The sequence below is a fragment of the Elgaria multicarinata genome, chromosome 1 (genome assembly GCF_023053635.1).
Source record: "Elgaria multicarinata webbii isolate HBS135686 ecotype San Diego chromosome 1, rElgMul1.1.pri, whole genome shotgun sequence".
In the NCBI taxonomy this organism is placed as follows: Eukaryota; Metazoa; Chordata; class Lepidosauria; order Squamata; family Anguidae; genus Elgaria; species Elgaria multicarinata.
In genome coordinates, this window is record NC_086171.1 from 78,113,906 (window position 1) to 78,131,066 (window position 17,161).

The 17,161-nt window shown below is 42.1% G+C and overlaps 1 protein-coding gene across 3 annotated transcripts in view; it reads right to left on the reverse strand.

Annotated features, from left to right (window-relative positions):
• The window catches only part of RAMP3 (receptor activity modifying protein 3), a 76,335-nt gene that overhangs the window by 34,686 nt on the left and 24,488 nt on the right, over positions 1 to 17,161 (reverse strand). For all 3 annotated transcript variants that reach the window (XR_010025033.1, XM_063116355.1, XM_063116366.1), the window contains exons 2-3: positions 1,574 to 1,603; positions 245 to 374 (exon numbers count right to left, since the gene is read on the reverse strand). Coding sequence is in view for 2 of the 3 variants with exons in the window: in XM_063116355.1 (XP_062972425.1) it covers positions 245 to 374; positions 1,574 to 1,603 (160 nt within the window). In the remaining variant the exon portion in view is untranslated. The remainder of the gene's footprint in view (positions 1 to 244; positions 375 to 1,573; positions 1,604 to 17,161) is intronic.

Genomic DNA, 17,161 nt, shown 5'->3' on the forward strand with positions numbered 1-17,161 from the left:
CAGGGAAAAGTACAGCAGAGGAGGGTTGATCTGACTATGCCAACTCCCATTAGCCTTAGCCAGATGGTTACTGGTCAGAAATCCTGGGAGTTGGCATCTAAAACATCTGGATGGCACCAGGTTGGGGAAGTCTGGACTATATGTCATAGCCAGTGCCTCATTTTCATCTGCATGTTGTAGCACCCATGTTTTGAAAGGATTATGATAGACTTTCTTAATAGCTAATATTTTGAACAATACTTACAGGATAAATTCTGTTAGATTGCACCATTTTTTAGAGTCCACCTTGTGCATCATCTCTTCAAAGGACTTCCCACACATGGGCAAGTTTTGTAACATGAGGGATTCATTGCAGACAATTCCTTGTTGTGCACCTAGAAAAGAAAGAAAAGATCTTTTCAAATCACCAAAGAAAAAACTTCACAATCTCTCTGGAGTAAGAGTAGCAACATTTTGAAAACACTCTCCAAGAAAAGAATTGTTGAACCTATTTTACATCTCAGGGCTGACTCGGACATGACAATGGTTGCACGTGGGCACGGCTGAAAAGCTCTTACCTTTGGGATAAATCCTAGCACTGTGGTAGAGCACATGCTTTGCATGCAGGAGTCCTGGGTTTGATCCCCAATTAAAGGCTCTTGAATAGCAGGGCTGGGAGGAAACTTGAAGAGCCTGTCAAAGTGTGCAGTTCTAATCTAGACAGAGATGTGGGGTAAAATCCAACGTGTTCTACTTAGAATAGACCCATTGAAATGAATGGGATATGAGTAAGTCATGACTAAGTTAAGTTCCATTCATTTCATTGGGTCTACTCCAAGTAGCACTTATGCTGGATTTTGCCCTTTGCTCTTACCCAGTATAACTATAGGCTTGGTGGGCCCAGTTTCACATTTGAAGGATTCTAAGACCATGAGCCACCTCATATACATGAACTATTTGCATCCATCCCAGAAACGTTGGGTTGTGTCCAAGATCTGCCTTTCACAAGAGGAAGGGCTCCACTCATGGAAGGTCTTTCCACCCGACTTTGGGTATCCCTCCTCCCCACACACACCACAGATCACCCTATTTAGCAGGGTCACAACACTCTTTGAGCTGCATGATCAGGGAGCTGGAGGGTCTGTGTGGGAAGAAGTGGGTGGGGAAGCCAATTTCCATCAGTGCAGATGATCCCATGTAAATCTGGATCCAACCACATGTGCAGAAAAGGGCACCCAAAATAATGAGGAGGCTAGAACAACTCCCCTAAGAAGAAAAGTGACAATGTGTGGGCCTTTCTGGTTCAGAAAAAAGTGAATAAGGAGGTGGGGAGACATAGTACAAATGTACAGAATTATCCATCGTGAGGAGAGACTGGAAAGAGAGAAACTATGGTGGCTAGGACTGATGGGAGTTGAGATCCAACAATATCTGGAGGATCATAAATTTCCTGCCTTTGCTATACTAGATGATCATTCAATGCACAACTAAAGCAGTCTTGTGAAGGTACCAGAAGAAGCCCATCTTTTTAAGGTTGCCATCGTGATCAAAGATACGAACAAAAACAATGCAAATAGACAATATTAAAGCTTACCTGCTAATCCGATTGTCATTAAGCCATTAACTAGAAAGAAAAGAGAAAGCCATTATAGAGCCATTATTCCAAAACAATTAAAAGTGCCACACACTAATGATAAATGTAATACATAAACTAGAATCATAGAATAGTAGAGTTGGAAGGGGCCTATAAGGCTCAATGCAGGAATCCACCCTAAAGCATCCCTGACAGATGGGTGTCTGGTTGCCTCTAGTGTGGGAGAACCCACAACCTCCCTAGGTAACTGGTTCCATTGTTGTATTGCTCTAACAGTCAGGAAGTTTTTCCTGATGTCCAGTTGGCAACTAAGTTAATCAAGTCAGGCTATGTTGCGCTTAAGTCCAATTGATTTCGGTGGAACCTGAGTGTAATAAGCCCTCTTCAGGCCTTTGTACAGAACATGTAAAGGGGCTTCCAAGAATGCATTAGCTAGCCCCGCCCTAAGATGCCCACAAACATGTTGGCAACATGCCCCAGCCAATGTACAACTGGTGTCATCCTGAAGAGGGATCAATGCATGCTCCCCTCATGTAGATAAGAACTCTGATCACTCAGGGTTCTGATCAGTGTGCACATCCATATGAGAATAGGGGGACTTTCAGACTGGCACCAACCACATGTTGCCTGAGAGTGTGGCTGATGCATCTCTCCACATCTAAGTAGCAGGGCTGTCTGGCCCATTCTAAGAAGTCCCTTCACACATTTGGTACTCTCAGGTACTAAACAATTTCAGAGGGCTATGGCGATTTGGCAAACCACCCCCAAGTTCCCCTCTAACCTGAATCCTGTCAGATTTTTTTTATTCTGTTTTATATTATTCAAAGCATGAAGCTTCATGTTTGCTAAGTAATAAGCAATAATAATCTCCCTCTAATCTTAAAGAGTACAGTTCTTAATGCCAGTTGCTTACAGTATTTCATGGGTTGCTTCAGCATATAATGAAGGGTGCTTGGGTAGTTAAAATAACATTTATGCAGCAAATCAGCTGGTGTCCACCCATGTGCATTGGAGTTATGGAACTACAAGGTGAGAATTATTATTCAAGGTAATGCTTTGGAAGTTCCAAGGTTCAAATTTCAGACAAATCCTGTTTAGGAGGATACATATGCACAAAGGGCATCTCCAGTTTAAAAGAATCTCAAGCTGCAGGGTTGAGAAGAGGACTCCAAGAGCTGCTGCCACTCAGAGTAGGCAATACTGCAGGGGTGTTGAACCTCTTAACCAATTCCATTTCAGAGAAGCACTTGAGGGTTGCATGCCTGCAGCAATACTGGGGTTAAATGGGCCAATGGTCTGATCCAATATGGGGCAACTTCCTAATCTCTTTAATGGATGAGGATGAAGTGGTGGGACCCAACATTAATTTAGATGGATTGTCATGTAAATGCACAATCTTATGCATGTTTAGACAGGGAAAAAGGCCTACACATCCCAGCATTCTGGGGGATGTTGTGAGTTATAGGACTTTTTCCCATTTAAACATGCATAGGATTGCACCTTAAATGTTGTTTTATTGACATTATTTTTCTATTTTCCTGACTTTTGCATTTCGTATTCCCTTTTCTGTTGAAAGCCATGTTTGGGGCCTTGTTAAAAGCCAAATGTCATAATACAATACAAACATTATTTTCTAACAAAAACATATAAAATCATCTAGTTTGCCCTAACTTATATGGCAATACAAAATATACATTCCAAAACATTATTATAATATTAGAAGCTCATGTAATATATTGTCAAAATCTCGATAAATAATGAAGGGAGAGAAAAACTCTCCTAACAATGGGAACAATCCATCATCAGGGCAATGTTGAATCTCCCTGGATTTTCATGGTGATGGATTTCTACATTTTCCGTATCATCTTCACACAATTACAGAACACTGATATAAATAGACGATAGATAGATAGATAGATAGATAGATAGATAGATAGATAGATAGATAGATATGCAATCCTGTACATCTCTGCATACCAAACATGTGAAAAGGGGTCAGCTTTAAATCTTGGTTCCAATATACACAAATAAACCAATTTTTTCACTCAAGCAAAAGAAAGGACTCTTTTCTTTTAAATAAAGGTGTATGTGTGTGTTTTGTGTGGGTTTTTTTTACAGATTTTTCTTTCTTTTACAGATTAATATCGATGTTTAATATCAATGTTTAATATGCCACAGAGGTGTTTTGCTCAGAATATTGTGAAAATATGTAATTTTCTACTTTGTGACCTTTTAACAACAACTGCTGAAAAAGATGTCAGTTGAAACATGTTTGACTATCTTATTTATAATTGGATTTGGAATACTATTGCAGGAACTGTTGAGTTGTAATTTTCATGAATTGAACTGAAAGAACAGGCAAGCAGCCAGCTGATAAACTGATTTTACTGAAATAAAAAATGATATGTGTTGCATGTATGTTTTCATTTTATTACTCAAACTTATATACCACATTCTACAGGGGTATCAAAGTAATGAACATAAAATATATCACCAAAACAACAATAAAGTAATAAAACAACACAACAATAACTATGCTTATCAGTGGTAAATACTGGGAGCTACAGACCATAGGGTCACACTTTAGAGAAAGCTTGGATGAAGAGATGGGTCTTGAGAAGACATTGAAACATCAGAACTCTGGCAGCCTGTCTAATGGCAGTTGGCTCCAGAAGGTGGGTGCTTCGTCACTAGAATCACTGCTACAAGTGCTCCTGAGGCAACCCCCAGGTACATGTGGCACCCTCAGAAATGCTCCCTCTGAAGATCGCAGAGATCACAGCAGGGACATAAATGTTTGGTGTGGGCCCAACATTTTTCAGGTTTTGGTTGGATCCTGCAATCTGCTCATGTTGGTATTTGTGGTTATTGCTTGCACAAAAGAAGAAAACCAGGCAGATGTAACGACCCCAGCTTTGAGCAGTAGCCAAAGCTCGGCTATGGAAGAGGAGAAGCCAGCCAGGTCAGGAGAGCAACTGCCAGCTGTGGAGGAGCTGGACCTGGCCCCAATGGCAAGCTTTAGCCTGACAGTCAAGAATTCCTGGAGACTCACACTGGAAGTCTCAGGGACAGCGTAAAACATTTTTGTTGAACACGATGGGACGGCACTTCTCACTCCCCATTCCACCTACAGGAGCTCATCCTCCACTATACCTAAGGGCATCAGACTAACTGCAGGGCAGGCCAAGTGGCACACACAGCTCTGTCCTCCAACAAAGAGGCATGGCTGGGAGACACTTACCCCCTCCATACCACCCATCATCTGCTGCTTGAGATGGCTGCCTCATTCTGCCTAATGGTAGGACTGGCCCTGACTCAAAGGTGATGTCTATTGAGACAAATCCCCCTGATGATTGATGCCCTCTACATCTGGAGTGTCACTTTCTTCATTGCCCACTCACTGGCAGAATAAATGCCCTAGGCAGGAATTGATGGAGAGGCAATTGAGTGCTTGTTCCCAGGCCTGAGGCATCCCCTTTTATTGAAGACTCTTCTTCATTTGTCAGCAAGGCAGTGATGCATGGGAGAAGTCAGAGCCAGAAGGCATATAAGGGCACAGTTGGCACTGTGGCTCTGTTGGAAAAAGTAGTCATTTTCCAGTGACCTGACAGACCTATATCAATCTGTTTTGTTTCCCAGGATCATCGTGACCCTGGCTATCTTCTGGCTGCCTGTGTGTGTCCTGCACCATCTACCACCCTTCCTTCTTGGGATTTTGATCATGTCTTGGACTTTGCCTAGCTGGTATTTTATATCTCCCTCAATCCCAATCCCTGTCTCCTTCACCCATAGGCACCGCCTCTACAGGACTGTGTTTTTAACCGTGTTTAATGTATTTGTTCTATTATTGTTTTAATTAAGTTTTACTTATGATTGTAAACCACCTTGAGTGCCAATTTTCTTAGTAGGGTAGAAATCAACCAATCAATAAAACATAAGATGCATGCATCTCTACAAGTATATTGAGTATGAAAAAGGGTTTGAGTTTTCAGTGCACATGATGTTCATGGGTGGATGGGACTCTCGTGGGACATTCCTGTAGAGGGGCTAAGCAATAACTCAGCTGATCCAAACAGTTTGATGGCTTCTGATATCATCAGGTGGGCATGGGACGTCAGTGTGGAGCATGCTCTGGGCATCTATCAAAATGATGAAAAGGTTCACCTTTCAAAAACTAGCAAAGAGGAATAGCTGAAGAAGCTACAAGGCAACTACAGGGAAATGCAGGGTGGAGTGAGCTGCATTCTGTTTGAATGTGTTATTTATCCGGATGGGATTCCACGTTTCTGTCATTTGCAGACAGAATAGATTGATTTTCTTTCCCTTGCCATTACTTTTTGAGTGGTTATGTTACTGCAGTTTTTGATGTTTTCTTAAACTTGTAAATATGAGTCATCTTTTAAGAAAATGTGAATATCCCAATTTCTTATTAAGGTAAATCCCTAGGGGCCATAATGGTGTAATTCCAGAAATATAAACACAGGGACGTGTTTTGAATACATTATGGCAGGAGTGTTGAACCTCTTTCTGGCCATGGCCTGAAAGAGAAGCTGTCTGGGGGCTGCATTCCAGTGGTAGGTGGGGCTGAAGGCAAAAGGAGTGGGCCCAATGGGAAAGGGGGCAGAGCCAAAATACCAGCATAGTTTAGCTTAAAGTTCTTACTGCCAGTAATGAAGCCTCAGGAGAGGCGTTTCAACCTGTTAGAATGAGGCAGTGGGAACCAGGAAACCACCAATGTTTGAGGTTGGAGGAAAGGGGGAGGGGCAAGGGTAAGGGGGCACGGCCAAACAGGGAACCTGGGAGCACCAGACTGGGATCCCAGGCAGGCTAGATTTGCCCCCTGGGCCTGAACTTCTGCATACCTGCAATAATGGATCTGGAAGTCAGTTCTTTGTCCTACTAGCCCCTGCCTTACAAATACAATATGGTTAACATAAATGTAGGGTGTAATCCTTTGCATGTTTAGATAGAAAAAGGTCCTACAACTCCCAGCATTCTCCATCAGCATGGCTGGCTGGGGAATGTTAGGAGTCGTAGGACTTTTTTCTATCTAAACATGCAAAGGATTGCACCCTTGGTGTATTACCAATGTATCATTGAGGAAGCTGCCTTATACAGTCAGAACATTATCTGAACTGACTGGCAGTGGCTGTCCAGTGTTTCAGGCATGAATCATTCCCAACTCTCACTGCATTTGCTGGAGATTGAACCTGGTGCATTTTGCATGCAAATCCTGTGGTCTACTGCTGAGCTATGAACCTTCCCGTAATGAAAGGGCACTTCCACCTGCCAGCGACATTTTGCAGCAATGCTGTGATGGAAAGCCACATGGAGGCAGGTCTTGCAAATTGATCTGGCACATGTTCAAGCCCCTGGCAAAGACTTTCTGGCTGGGCAGCCTCAATGTAGTACTGAAAGTCTCTCTAGAGAAACCATTTGGGACCTGTTCTTACTAAGAAAAAAAGTAGAAGAGGCAATTGCCCATCCCAAGACTTTCTGATCTCTTAGAAATGTTCTATTTGGAGCTTGTGACACCATCATAAATTCAATTTGCAATGAAGATTTAACCAAAAGGCTAAAAGGGAAAGCAAAGCTCTTCACTCAGCCTTGGGTATGATTGACCAGGCAGTTTAGTCCAATATTCCAACACAAAAACATAGTAATGGATTGATTTTATTAAATTGAACTAAATTAAGTCTAGCTGGAGGTTATGGGCCCGAGGTTCCAGTAGTAATCTACTTGCTGAACAATCGTAAACACAGATAGCTCAAGTTTCTTAATTAAAGTGCTAATTTTTTTTTAAAAAAAATAGCAGTTTGAATTAACATGCCAGATGTCTGCTTAATTTTATTGACAGTGCTCCATAGGAGCATTTAGCATATCCTCCACAGATAGATGGAGAAACGTACGGTGGACATTAGCAAGCATTATGGAAAATTGAAGCCAAAGGGGCAGAACAATTGGAAGCAAGTCAGGGAATCCCAGAGTAGCAGTGGAACAGGAGAGAAGAAAAACAGCAACAGCAGGTAGGTAGGGATACTTAGCAAAGTGGAAGAAAATCAGGATTAAGCAAGCAGAGACCAGGGATGACATGCTTTTAAATTATTACATAACAACAAGAATGAAATATCATTGCCAGTATTCCTCTACTTCCCAGAGGTATTTGGCTGCCTGCTACTGGAGACAGAGTGCTAGATTAAATGGAGACTACAAATTGATATGTAGGATCTGAGCCCAGAGATGCCAAATGACTCCCCCACACACATACCATTTTCTGCTGCAACATCCATTTCACAGACAAAAGTAGTAAGGCTGAGAGACATGTGGCTTGCCCAATACTTTATGCAAGGAGAGATGAGGTCTGAACCCTAAACACCAGCAAACCCCTCCCCTTATCATCTCCTCTTCCAAAAATTACTACTCCTTTGATTCAGTGGTTCCAGCAATGCCATGCTCTACATTTCTGTTTTTCCCAGCTTCCCATATTTGCAGAAACAAAAACAAATGTAATAAATAAATAAATAAATAAAATAAATAAATAAAAAGTTCAGACACCGTCTAGCATGGGACCAGCTCTGCCCTTGCCTGTCAGAGGAAGGGAGACCAGGCCAAATAGAGAGGCCCCAGTCCTTTTTGCCTTTCCCTTCCAATGGCCTTTCCACTGCCATCAGTGGGATTTTTATTTTCCCTGCCTGCTTTTACCAAACCATCTAATAACCGTCTCAGTCTCTTGCAAACACTCTTAGATAGCGTATGGAGTGGGTAACTCACTCAAAAATAAGAAAAACCAGACCACACTGTTTAAACAACAACAATTTAAATGTCTACTGAAAAATATTATTAGGAAAAAGGTTTCAATATCTGATTAGTTACAGCACACACAGAGAACAATACCATAAGCGCAGATGTGGGGGGGGGGAATAACCAAGCTAAACACATTCAGCTAATTTCTAACTAGACTGTGTCCCTATTTTCTCTAAGTTCTTCCCAGCAATATTTTACTGTCTGGGTTCTCGGCTTTTCCAAGCATTCAAGCTTCCATCAGCACTCAGTTTCTCCTAAAGCAGTTCTCTGATCTTTCTTTCTGACTAGTGTTAATCCCATGTTGCCACAGGGGCTAGTGATTGGATGGAAATATGCTTGCCTGTTTCCCTTGCGATTGTGTGTCTGTTTTTGTCTCTTGTTTTACTCTCTCTTCTCCCCCTGGTGTCTTTTCTGCTCTTTCTCCTCAGCTTCTCTTCCTTCTCCTCTATCACCAACTGTCTTTTTTTCAGCCCCTTTCTCAACATTCTCAGCCTCTCTTTTCATTGGCCCAGCACTCAAAGAGCTCACAGGAATGAGCATTATGACACGTGCATTATGACACTGTGTCACATATTACATTACATGCATAGTGTGGGGCAGCCTGAGTGTTCGTTAACCTCCTCTTTGGCTTATTCCTCTCCCTTCTCGAGCTGCCCAAAGGTTCAGCTTTAAACTTTTTTAAAACTACAAAATTCTCTGCACTACTCAAGCTTCAGTTTAAAACAAAAATGAGCAAAATTGGTCTGGTAGGTCTCAAGTAATAAACCTTAAACTATTGTATTCTTATATAAGATTCCTCTTTTCCTCCAGCCTTCCTCTCTATTTCAGCCTTCCTCTACATTGTAAAAACTCTTTTTGGCTTCAACTTTTTATAAGTTAAAGCTAACTGGTACTCTCATAACACTTAACCAATCAGGAAGGTTGACTCTTGCTCTAATTTCCTTCTGTTGAGCTATTTGCAAATATTTCTGCAGAAACAAAACTACTTCTAGCAACCTACACCACCATAATGCAAGCAAGCAAAACCTTTTCTGCAGGCTCCTTATCTTGCTAACCATCTGCTCAACCTCATTAGTGGCTCACGTTGTTTCTTTTGCTACCTGAACTTTTGACATTTTGGATTTAGCAAATAATAAAATTTAGCCCCATAATACCCAAACCAAACTATATACAAAATTAGAAGACAGTTCAGTTCCTTCATACCCTGGCAAAGCAATGATTCACCCAACACATAATGTGTGTATGGAATTCACTGCTGAAAGGTGTAGTAATACCCAATAATTCAGAAGGCTTTAATAGGGAGATAATACAAATTTGTAGAGGGTGGGACTCGTCAACATCGATTGATAAACAAAGCCTCCACATTCAGAGTTCATTTTTCTCTGAATAAATACCAGATGCTGTAGACGGAGGAGAGCAGAAGGAATCTGGCTGGCCACAGTTGGGAACAAATGGTCTATAAGCCTGCCCCAACCTAATGCCCTCCAGATGTTTTGGAGTACAATTCCCATCCATGTCAGCCAGCATGGTCAATGGGTAATAATTTGTAGTCCAAAACATCTGGAGGACACCAGACTGGGGAAGACTCTTTATGCATCCATCTCTCTTCCAGATCTATCCCATGTTCCATTTGTATCTTCCCCAGATATTTGTTTCCCTCTCAGGCCTTAGCTAGACCTAAGGTTTATCCCAGGATCATCCCGGGGTCTTCCCTGCCTGCTCCTGGGATCCTCTGTGTGTCATTTACATGAACAGGGATGACCCCGGGACAAACCTTAGGTCTAGCTAAGGCCTCAGATTCCCCCAAACATTCATTTTCTCTTTGTCTCTCCCATACAATGAAAATCCCTATTATTATTATTATTATTATTATTATTATTATTATGTTTTTGCCTTGTTCGTGCTAGTACTCCTTCAGTCTTCATATCAGGAATGTGTGCATAGAGCTGTGGGTGAATGAGCTCTGTGGGAAGGGGAAGTCATGCTAACAGTGAGCTCCAAACAATCACAGGTGGGTAAGATACGACCAGTCCATTTCAGCCCAGCTGGCCGGCAAAACTAACTCCCCTGCCAGACATGCCTCCTTTGCCAGCTAGACTAGACAGTGTATGGCAACCAATCCCTCACCCTGAACTCAAATAGGCAGAACATGGACAAAGCCCTAAACTTAAGCGAAGTGTAGACAACATGTTCCTCCAGATGTTTTGGCCTACAACTCCTTTATGTCTCACAGTTGGCTACAATGGCTGATGAGTGCTTATACTGCTCCTTTATTCCGTTCCTGAATCAAAGCACCCAGCGCAGGTGCAGGTGTCAAGAGGTTTGGAATGCTGCAGCCATCCCTGTGACACACCTTTCTCTACTTAGGCCCCACAGCTATACAGTTCAACGCCCTTACCCCAAATTCTCCCTTCCGCTGCCACCATAGACCTGCACCCTTCCCAGGTACTCCAAGGACCACACCAGTTGTAATTGAATGTAATTTATTAACAAGTAGTTATTGCAGGTACAAAAGCTTAACGGTTTCCTCAGTTGTCAAGCATAATGGTTATAAAGCACAATGCGTAATGGTTTCAGTCAGTTCTTTCTCTTATACATTTCACAATATAACTTCAGGTTCTCCTGCTTACTCCCCACACTAATCCACTCAAACCAACACAGCACACAGACCCTTCCTATCTCCTATCTATTTCCTATGTCCTATGTCCTATCTCTCAATCTCTACCAAACTCTCCCCCAAAATTTCAATCCAAAACTCATCTCTAATCCTCATATCTTCATCCCTTCTGTCCTCTCAGCAGAAGCATATATACTCCTCCCATTCTCTCACAGCCAATCCAGACCTCCACACCAACATCCAATTAGCACTCTCCTTCCATCCAGCACTCACTCCCCATCTATGGCTTTATATTTACCAATCTGCTACAAATACACAGGAGTACCTTCTTTAAACTTTTCAATCATTCTTATTAATAAACTTGTATATCAACATCACAGCCTCGTGTAATAGAACATCACATAGACCAAACCAAATTAAGCAGCAAGAATGTTGTCCCTTAGCAGCCACTTCTGCTGGAGACCTAGCTTGTCTCAACTCCCTGATCCTTCCTCCAGAAAGAAAAATGCAGGCATCACAAGGTCCTCCGGCAGTAGGGTGACCATATGAAAAGGAGGACAGGGCTCCTGTATCTTTAACTGTTGTATTGAAAAGGAAATTTCAGCAGGTGTCACTTCTATATATGGGGGACCTGGTGAACGTTCCTCTTCATCACAACAATTAAAGCTGCAGGTGCCCTGCCCTCTTTTAAATCTGGTCACTCTAGCATAGCTCCTGAAGATTTAACTGTTGTGATGAAGAGGGAATTTCACCAGGTTCTCCATATATACAAATGACACCTGCTGAAATTCCCTTTTCTATGCAACTATTAAAGATACAGGAGCCCTGTCCTCCTTTTCATATGGTCGCCCTATCCACCAGCAGCTGTTGGAGCAGGCAGGAAGCAAATTCTGTGAACCCATTTGTGTGTACTTGCCCCTTAAAGCCTCTTTAGTAGGAGTCAACCACCATTTTAAAGGCAACCAAAACCTGCCCTTCTTTGCCCTTCATACTGTCAGTCTATCATATTTTTAATCCACACAATTAACAAGCATTCTCTGGGTGGATTACAAACAGTTAAAAGAAAAGAAATACCATACAAATGGCTAAAAGAATCAACTATAATACAGGTCACTAAAAGAATAACATACAACACAAAATGATACTGACTACAGTGTTGCAACTGTTTAACATTTAAAATTCACAAAGGACAAAAATCCTGTCATTCAATAAATCACTGCCACTGTCTTCCTACTGCAAACAAAATGGCCATCTTAATTGCCCATAAGCAGAATTGTTTGCTGATGTCAGTGAGAGTTTCATTCTCATCAAAATCAGAATTTCCCAGAACATAAATTTAGAATTTCTGCCCTGTAATTCTGAACTAGAGCCCCTGATACATCAACCACTTTGAGTCATTCTAATTGTTTATGCTATCACCAGAACTCCCACATGGAAATATGTTTTTTATTTGGTACGTGCTGCATTTGGGAGAGTGAAGGCACTAAGGTTAATGCATTATGTTAACCATTTTGTGGTTAAGCAGCATGGTTTAGTGTTTTTTGTCTGAACAGGGACAATGAGGCTCCGCAGGCCAGATTGCAGAGCCCTGCAGACTGGGTTAGGCCCATGGGCAGGAGGTTCTGCACCCCTGGCTTAAGGAACAGATTCCCTATCGCCCTCCCTTTAAAAAAAAATAGTTCACCCCTTTGGTGGGCAAAGCATTGCTTCGTTATCAACTACTGTGATCTCTTTTTAACCTAAAATAGTAATTGGCTTGATTTTAAGCAGCAAAGTAAAACAAAGACTCATTGCAAGGAAATCTGAAGAGGAAAATTTAATAGGCAGAGAGGCAGAAAATGGAGAGTGGAGCATGGCCCAGGACAGAGAGGTTGAAATGAGCAGAAGCAAGAGGAGGCTGGAAATTATGAGGAGGGATTCTCAAGTAGGGATCACTACACAACAACACAGTAATGTATAAACCAACTCAAAGATCAAGGTGAGTGATGCTGGAGGTGGAATGCATTATTAAGGTGACCATATGAAAAAGAGGACAGGGATCCTGTATCATTAACAGTTGTATTGAAAGGAGAATTTCAGCAGGTGTCATTTGTATACATGCAGCACCTGGCAAAATTCCCACTTCATCACAACAGTTAAAGCTGCAAGAGCCCTGCCCTCTTTTGTATCTGGGCACTCTAGTATAGCTCCTGCAGCTTTAATTGTTGTGATGAAGAGGGAATTTGGGGGGGCAGATCTACACCAAGCAGGATATGACACTTTGAAAAAGGTTCGAAAACTGTCTACGGAGTGTGTCCTGCTCCCCAACAGTTGTCATTACTGTTATAAACCATTTTAAAGCAGTATTGTAGATCCTCCCAGGGCATTGCATACGTACAGATGACATCTGCTGAAATTCCCTTTTCTACAGGAGCCCTGTCCTCCTTTCCAAATGGTCACCCTAAGGTTAGCCACAAGGGAACATGCCCCATGAGGCAAAAAATGTTCTCCACCACAGAGTTAGAGGCTCGATGGAAAATAAGGCCAGAACAAATTGTTACTCAGCCAACTTTGAACATTGAAAACAAAGCACAGCTTTTCTTCTGCAAGACATCATTGAATGCGGTGCCTGGGATTGCAGAGCAAAAATGGTGAATGGTGTATCAGCATGTGAGGTGTCCAGGTAATATAACATTGCAGCATAATACTTAACTTTTTTCTATAGCACTTTAAGCATTCAAAGCACTTCATCCATTATCTAAATAATCCTTACAAGAACCCCATAAATTAGGCGCCCAATATTAATCTCGTAGTGTGTGTGTGTGGTGGGTGAGGCGAGGTGAAGCTGAGAGAACAGTGGTCTTCCAAAGGCCACCAAGTGAGCTTTTGGCTGGGGCAACTTCCCCGCTCACAGTCCTAGCCAGGACTGGCCCAGGTCATTCTGCTGCCTGAGGCAAAGGGCAAGATTGCGCATCTCATTCCAAGTATAAAAGCTGACTAGACAGGAAACTGAACTGTTCTTTGACACTGGCAATGGGACACCATTCTCCACCACACCTGAAAGCAGCAGGCTAGCTTAGAAAGCACAGGCAGGCTGTGTGACCAACACCTCTCTCCTCACCACCTTCCTGTGACCTTCCAGGATCTTTGGTGACTGGCATACTCTGCCTAATGATAGGACTGGCCCTGCTCCTAGCCACTGCTTTAGTTCTCCTTGGTGTAAGAGGAACACAATGAAGGATTGAATTGAACCACATTCACCATATATCAGTCTTTTGCATCTAAAACAAAAAAGGGTGCCAAAACTGACCTGCATAACAACACATTCCTTATTTTTGAAAAGAATAAATTCCCTACTGCTACACACTTTAGAAAACACGTGCCTTTTGTGTGTAGGAAGCAGTCTGCTCTCTTTCAGGCAACATTAAAAAGAAAATGGATACTAAACCCCTTACTTTTTTTAGAGGCAAACAAACTAAAATAAATATTTTAACATAAAAGAAAAGAGACTGCCCATTCCTTTAAGCAAACCTCAGAGTTGTGTCCTGTTTTGACTATTCTCTTTTGTTCAGTTACTAATCGCCCATTATGTTATTTGACTTACATGAGCAAAGAAACCTGTTGTGGGAAAAGAAGGAGAACAATTATAACATGGTATGAAAAGGCCAAAGGAAATGAGGCAAGTGAAATCCACAGGCTGGGATAATGAACATGGTACAAAGTAAGGATGCAGGATATAAACAGAAGCCTTCATAAATATACTGCAAAGAGAAATATGACTGGCACAAATCAGAATAGCTAACAGAGGGGTTAGAAAAAAAATGAGAAAAATTAAAGGCAACTGGAGTGGGGAAGCAAATATGGTATAGTAACCCACTGGAGACACATAGGATTTTGTATGTGCTGCAATTCCATGGGTGGCCAGGAACATGGTACTAGCTGTAGAATTTGCCTGTTCCAGGAATCTTAGTTTTTGGGTTTTTAAAAGCATGTTTTCAGCCCTTGTGAAAATGACAACATGCTAAGGCAGCTGAAGAGTAATGGATTTATTGTGACATGTGCTTTTACAGGCCACAGTCCCCCCCTCGTCTTGTTAGTCTCAGTTGGCAGATGTAAGAGAAGGGGGGTTATTACAAAATGAGGCCTGGGGGCTCACCAAAACGAGAGATCTGGATACCCAACGTGGCAAAATGAGACCACGGTGCCTCCATGCTTCTCCCATTGTTGTTGTTTTTAATTCATGTGTTCTCTTAACTTCGTTGTGCCTAGGGTTGCCATATTCTGAATCCACAAAACCGGGACAATTTGGGGGGGGGTTTAAAAAAATGAGCAATATGTAAAGGTCTAGAGAAAGAAAGAAAGCTATGTATCTAAGCTTTAGTTATCTAACACTGCAATCCTTTGTGTGTCTACTCAGAAACAAATCCTATTAAGTTATATAGGACTTATTCCCAGGTAAGTATGCATAGGATTGCAGCCTAAAGCACTTAAGCACCTGCAAATAAATAAGCAAAGGACAGTTTAAGCAAACAAACAGAAAAAAATGACACTAAATTACATTTCTCCACTAGTTCTCAAATGCTAGTTCTCAAAAACACTCCACTGAGCAGACTCAAGGCACCATTTCAGAGGTTGGAATTTCTCTGGCTGGCTGGAACAGGAACCTGGGATTCTTGACTGACTAGCTGGGACATTTTGGAAATGCTTGGAAACAGGGACATTCCCGGTTTTCCGGGACGTATGGCAACCCTAGTTGTGCCCCTTCCTCTTCATTTTCTTTCCCAGAACGGATCTGGGCCCCTCCTGCAGCATTTCTTAGGACAAGGCAGCTAAAGACCAGAGCTTTGATGTCCAATACACCCAGCATGCCCAGCCAGAAAATGCAAGAAAAAGGGTGCTCACTGCTGCCAGGTAAACTAAAGAGACTGGGGGAGCAGCAAGGAGCAACCAGGGATGGCTAGAGAGCTAACAGAGGGTGACCTGAGCATGTTTTTTTCCTAGTTCTTTTTTTTTTTTAGTATCAATCCTTTATTTACAGTCAATAGACCAGAAAAAGAAATGTACAGTTATTTCAAGCAAAAGGTCAATAAGATAACCTAAAAATAAAACATATCATTAGTAATACATTTTAATACATAAAAATCAAGGGTAAAAGGGAGTAAGATCAGAGCAAGGATGGGACATGTATTAACATTAGATCTTGAACAGAACATAGGAGGAAAATTCAAGCAATCATATGTGGTCTGAGGAGAATGGCCAGATTCAGAAACTTGGCAACCTGTATAGTAATTGATTTATTTTGGCCCTGGAGGAGGCTAACCATCAGGGTCTCTGGGGAGCGGCCAGGCAAAGCCTGTATAATAGTATCAGCTCTTTTCTGATATCGTCATAGAAGCTACAGAAAAACAGGACATGGGTAATGGTTTCTACTTCAGTTTCGTTACAAGGGCAGCATCTTTTGCATAAAGGAATTTTTTTAAATCTACCTTCCATCAACCTGGAAGGAAGGGCATTAAATCTCGCCAAGGTAAAAGCCCTCCTATACTTGGGAATAGTCAACCAGCATAAATATGGAGGACCATCTTTATTAGTGTATCTAGTTAGGCCTAATGAGTATGGGGAGCATGGGCCACAGGCAGCTCCCTGTAGTTCCTGCCGGTCAATATCCGCTAATCGCTGTTTAACAATCGATTTAGCCTTTGCTAGGTCCATTACTAGCAGATGAGGAGGCGAGAGCCCGCTAGTGCAGATTTTATATGTAATGTATGTGTGTTGTGGGGGGCTTGGGGGGGGTTGCCTGTGGTTGTGTGTGTGTGTAGGCCACCATGACAGCCATTTTGTGACTAGGCAGATTGTCCACGACAGCCATTTTGTGGTGGTGCCAAGACAGTTTCTCTGATTTCCAAATAAGCTCATGGGCCCCAAAGCGCCAGGGACACCTGCAAGATTTTGATGTCCCTATGCAAAGTCGAATGCAAACATGATCCAGTGAAATGGGGAACTGATCCAATCTACATTTGGGTGATTCCACTCCTAGGTGGTGATAAATTGGCAAAGCTTGATACTAGTGTACATGAATACCTAATAAGAGGCAATTACTTTTAATTGTTAGCTAACCATCGTACATCCCTGATGCCGATGTGCCTGGCAGCCACACCATATGTGCATTTGGAGTATGGCAGGGTGGA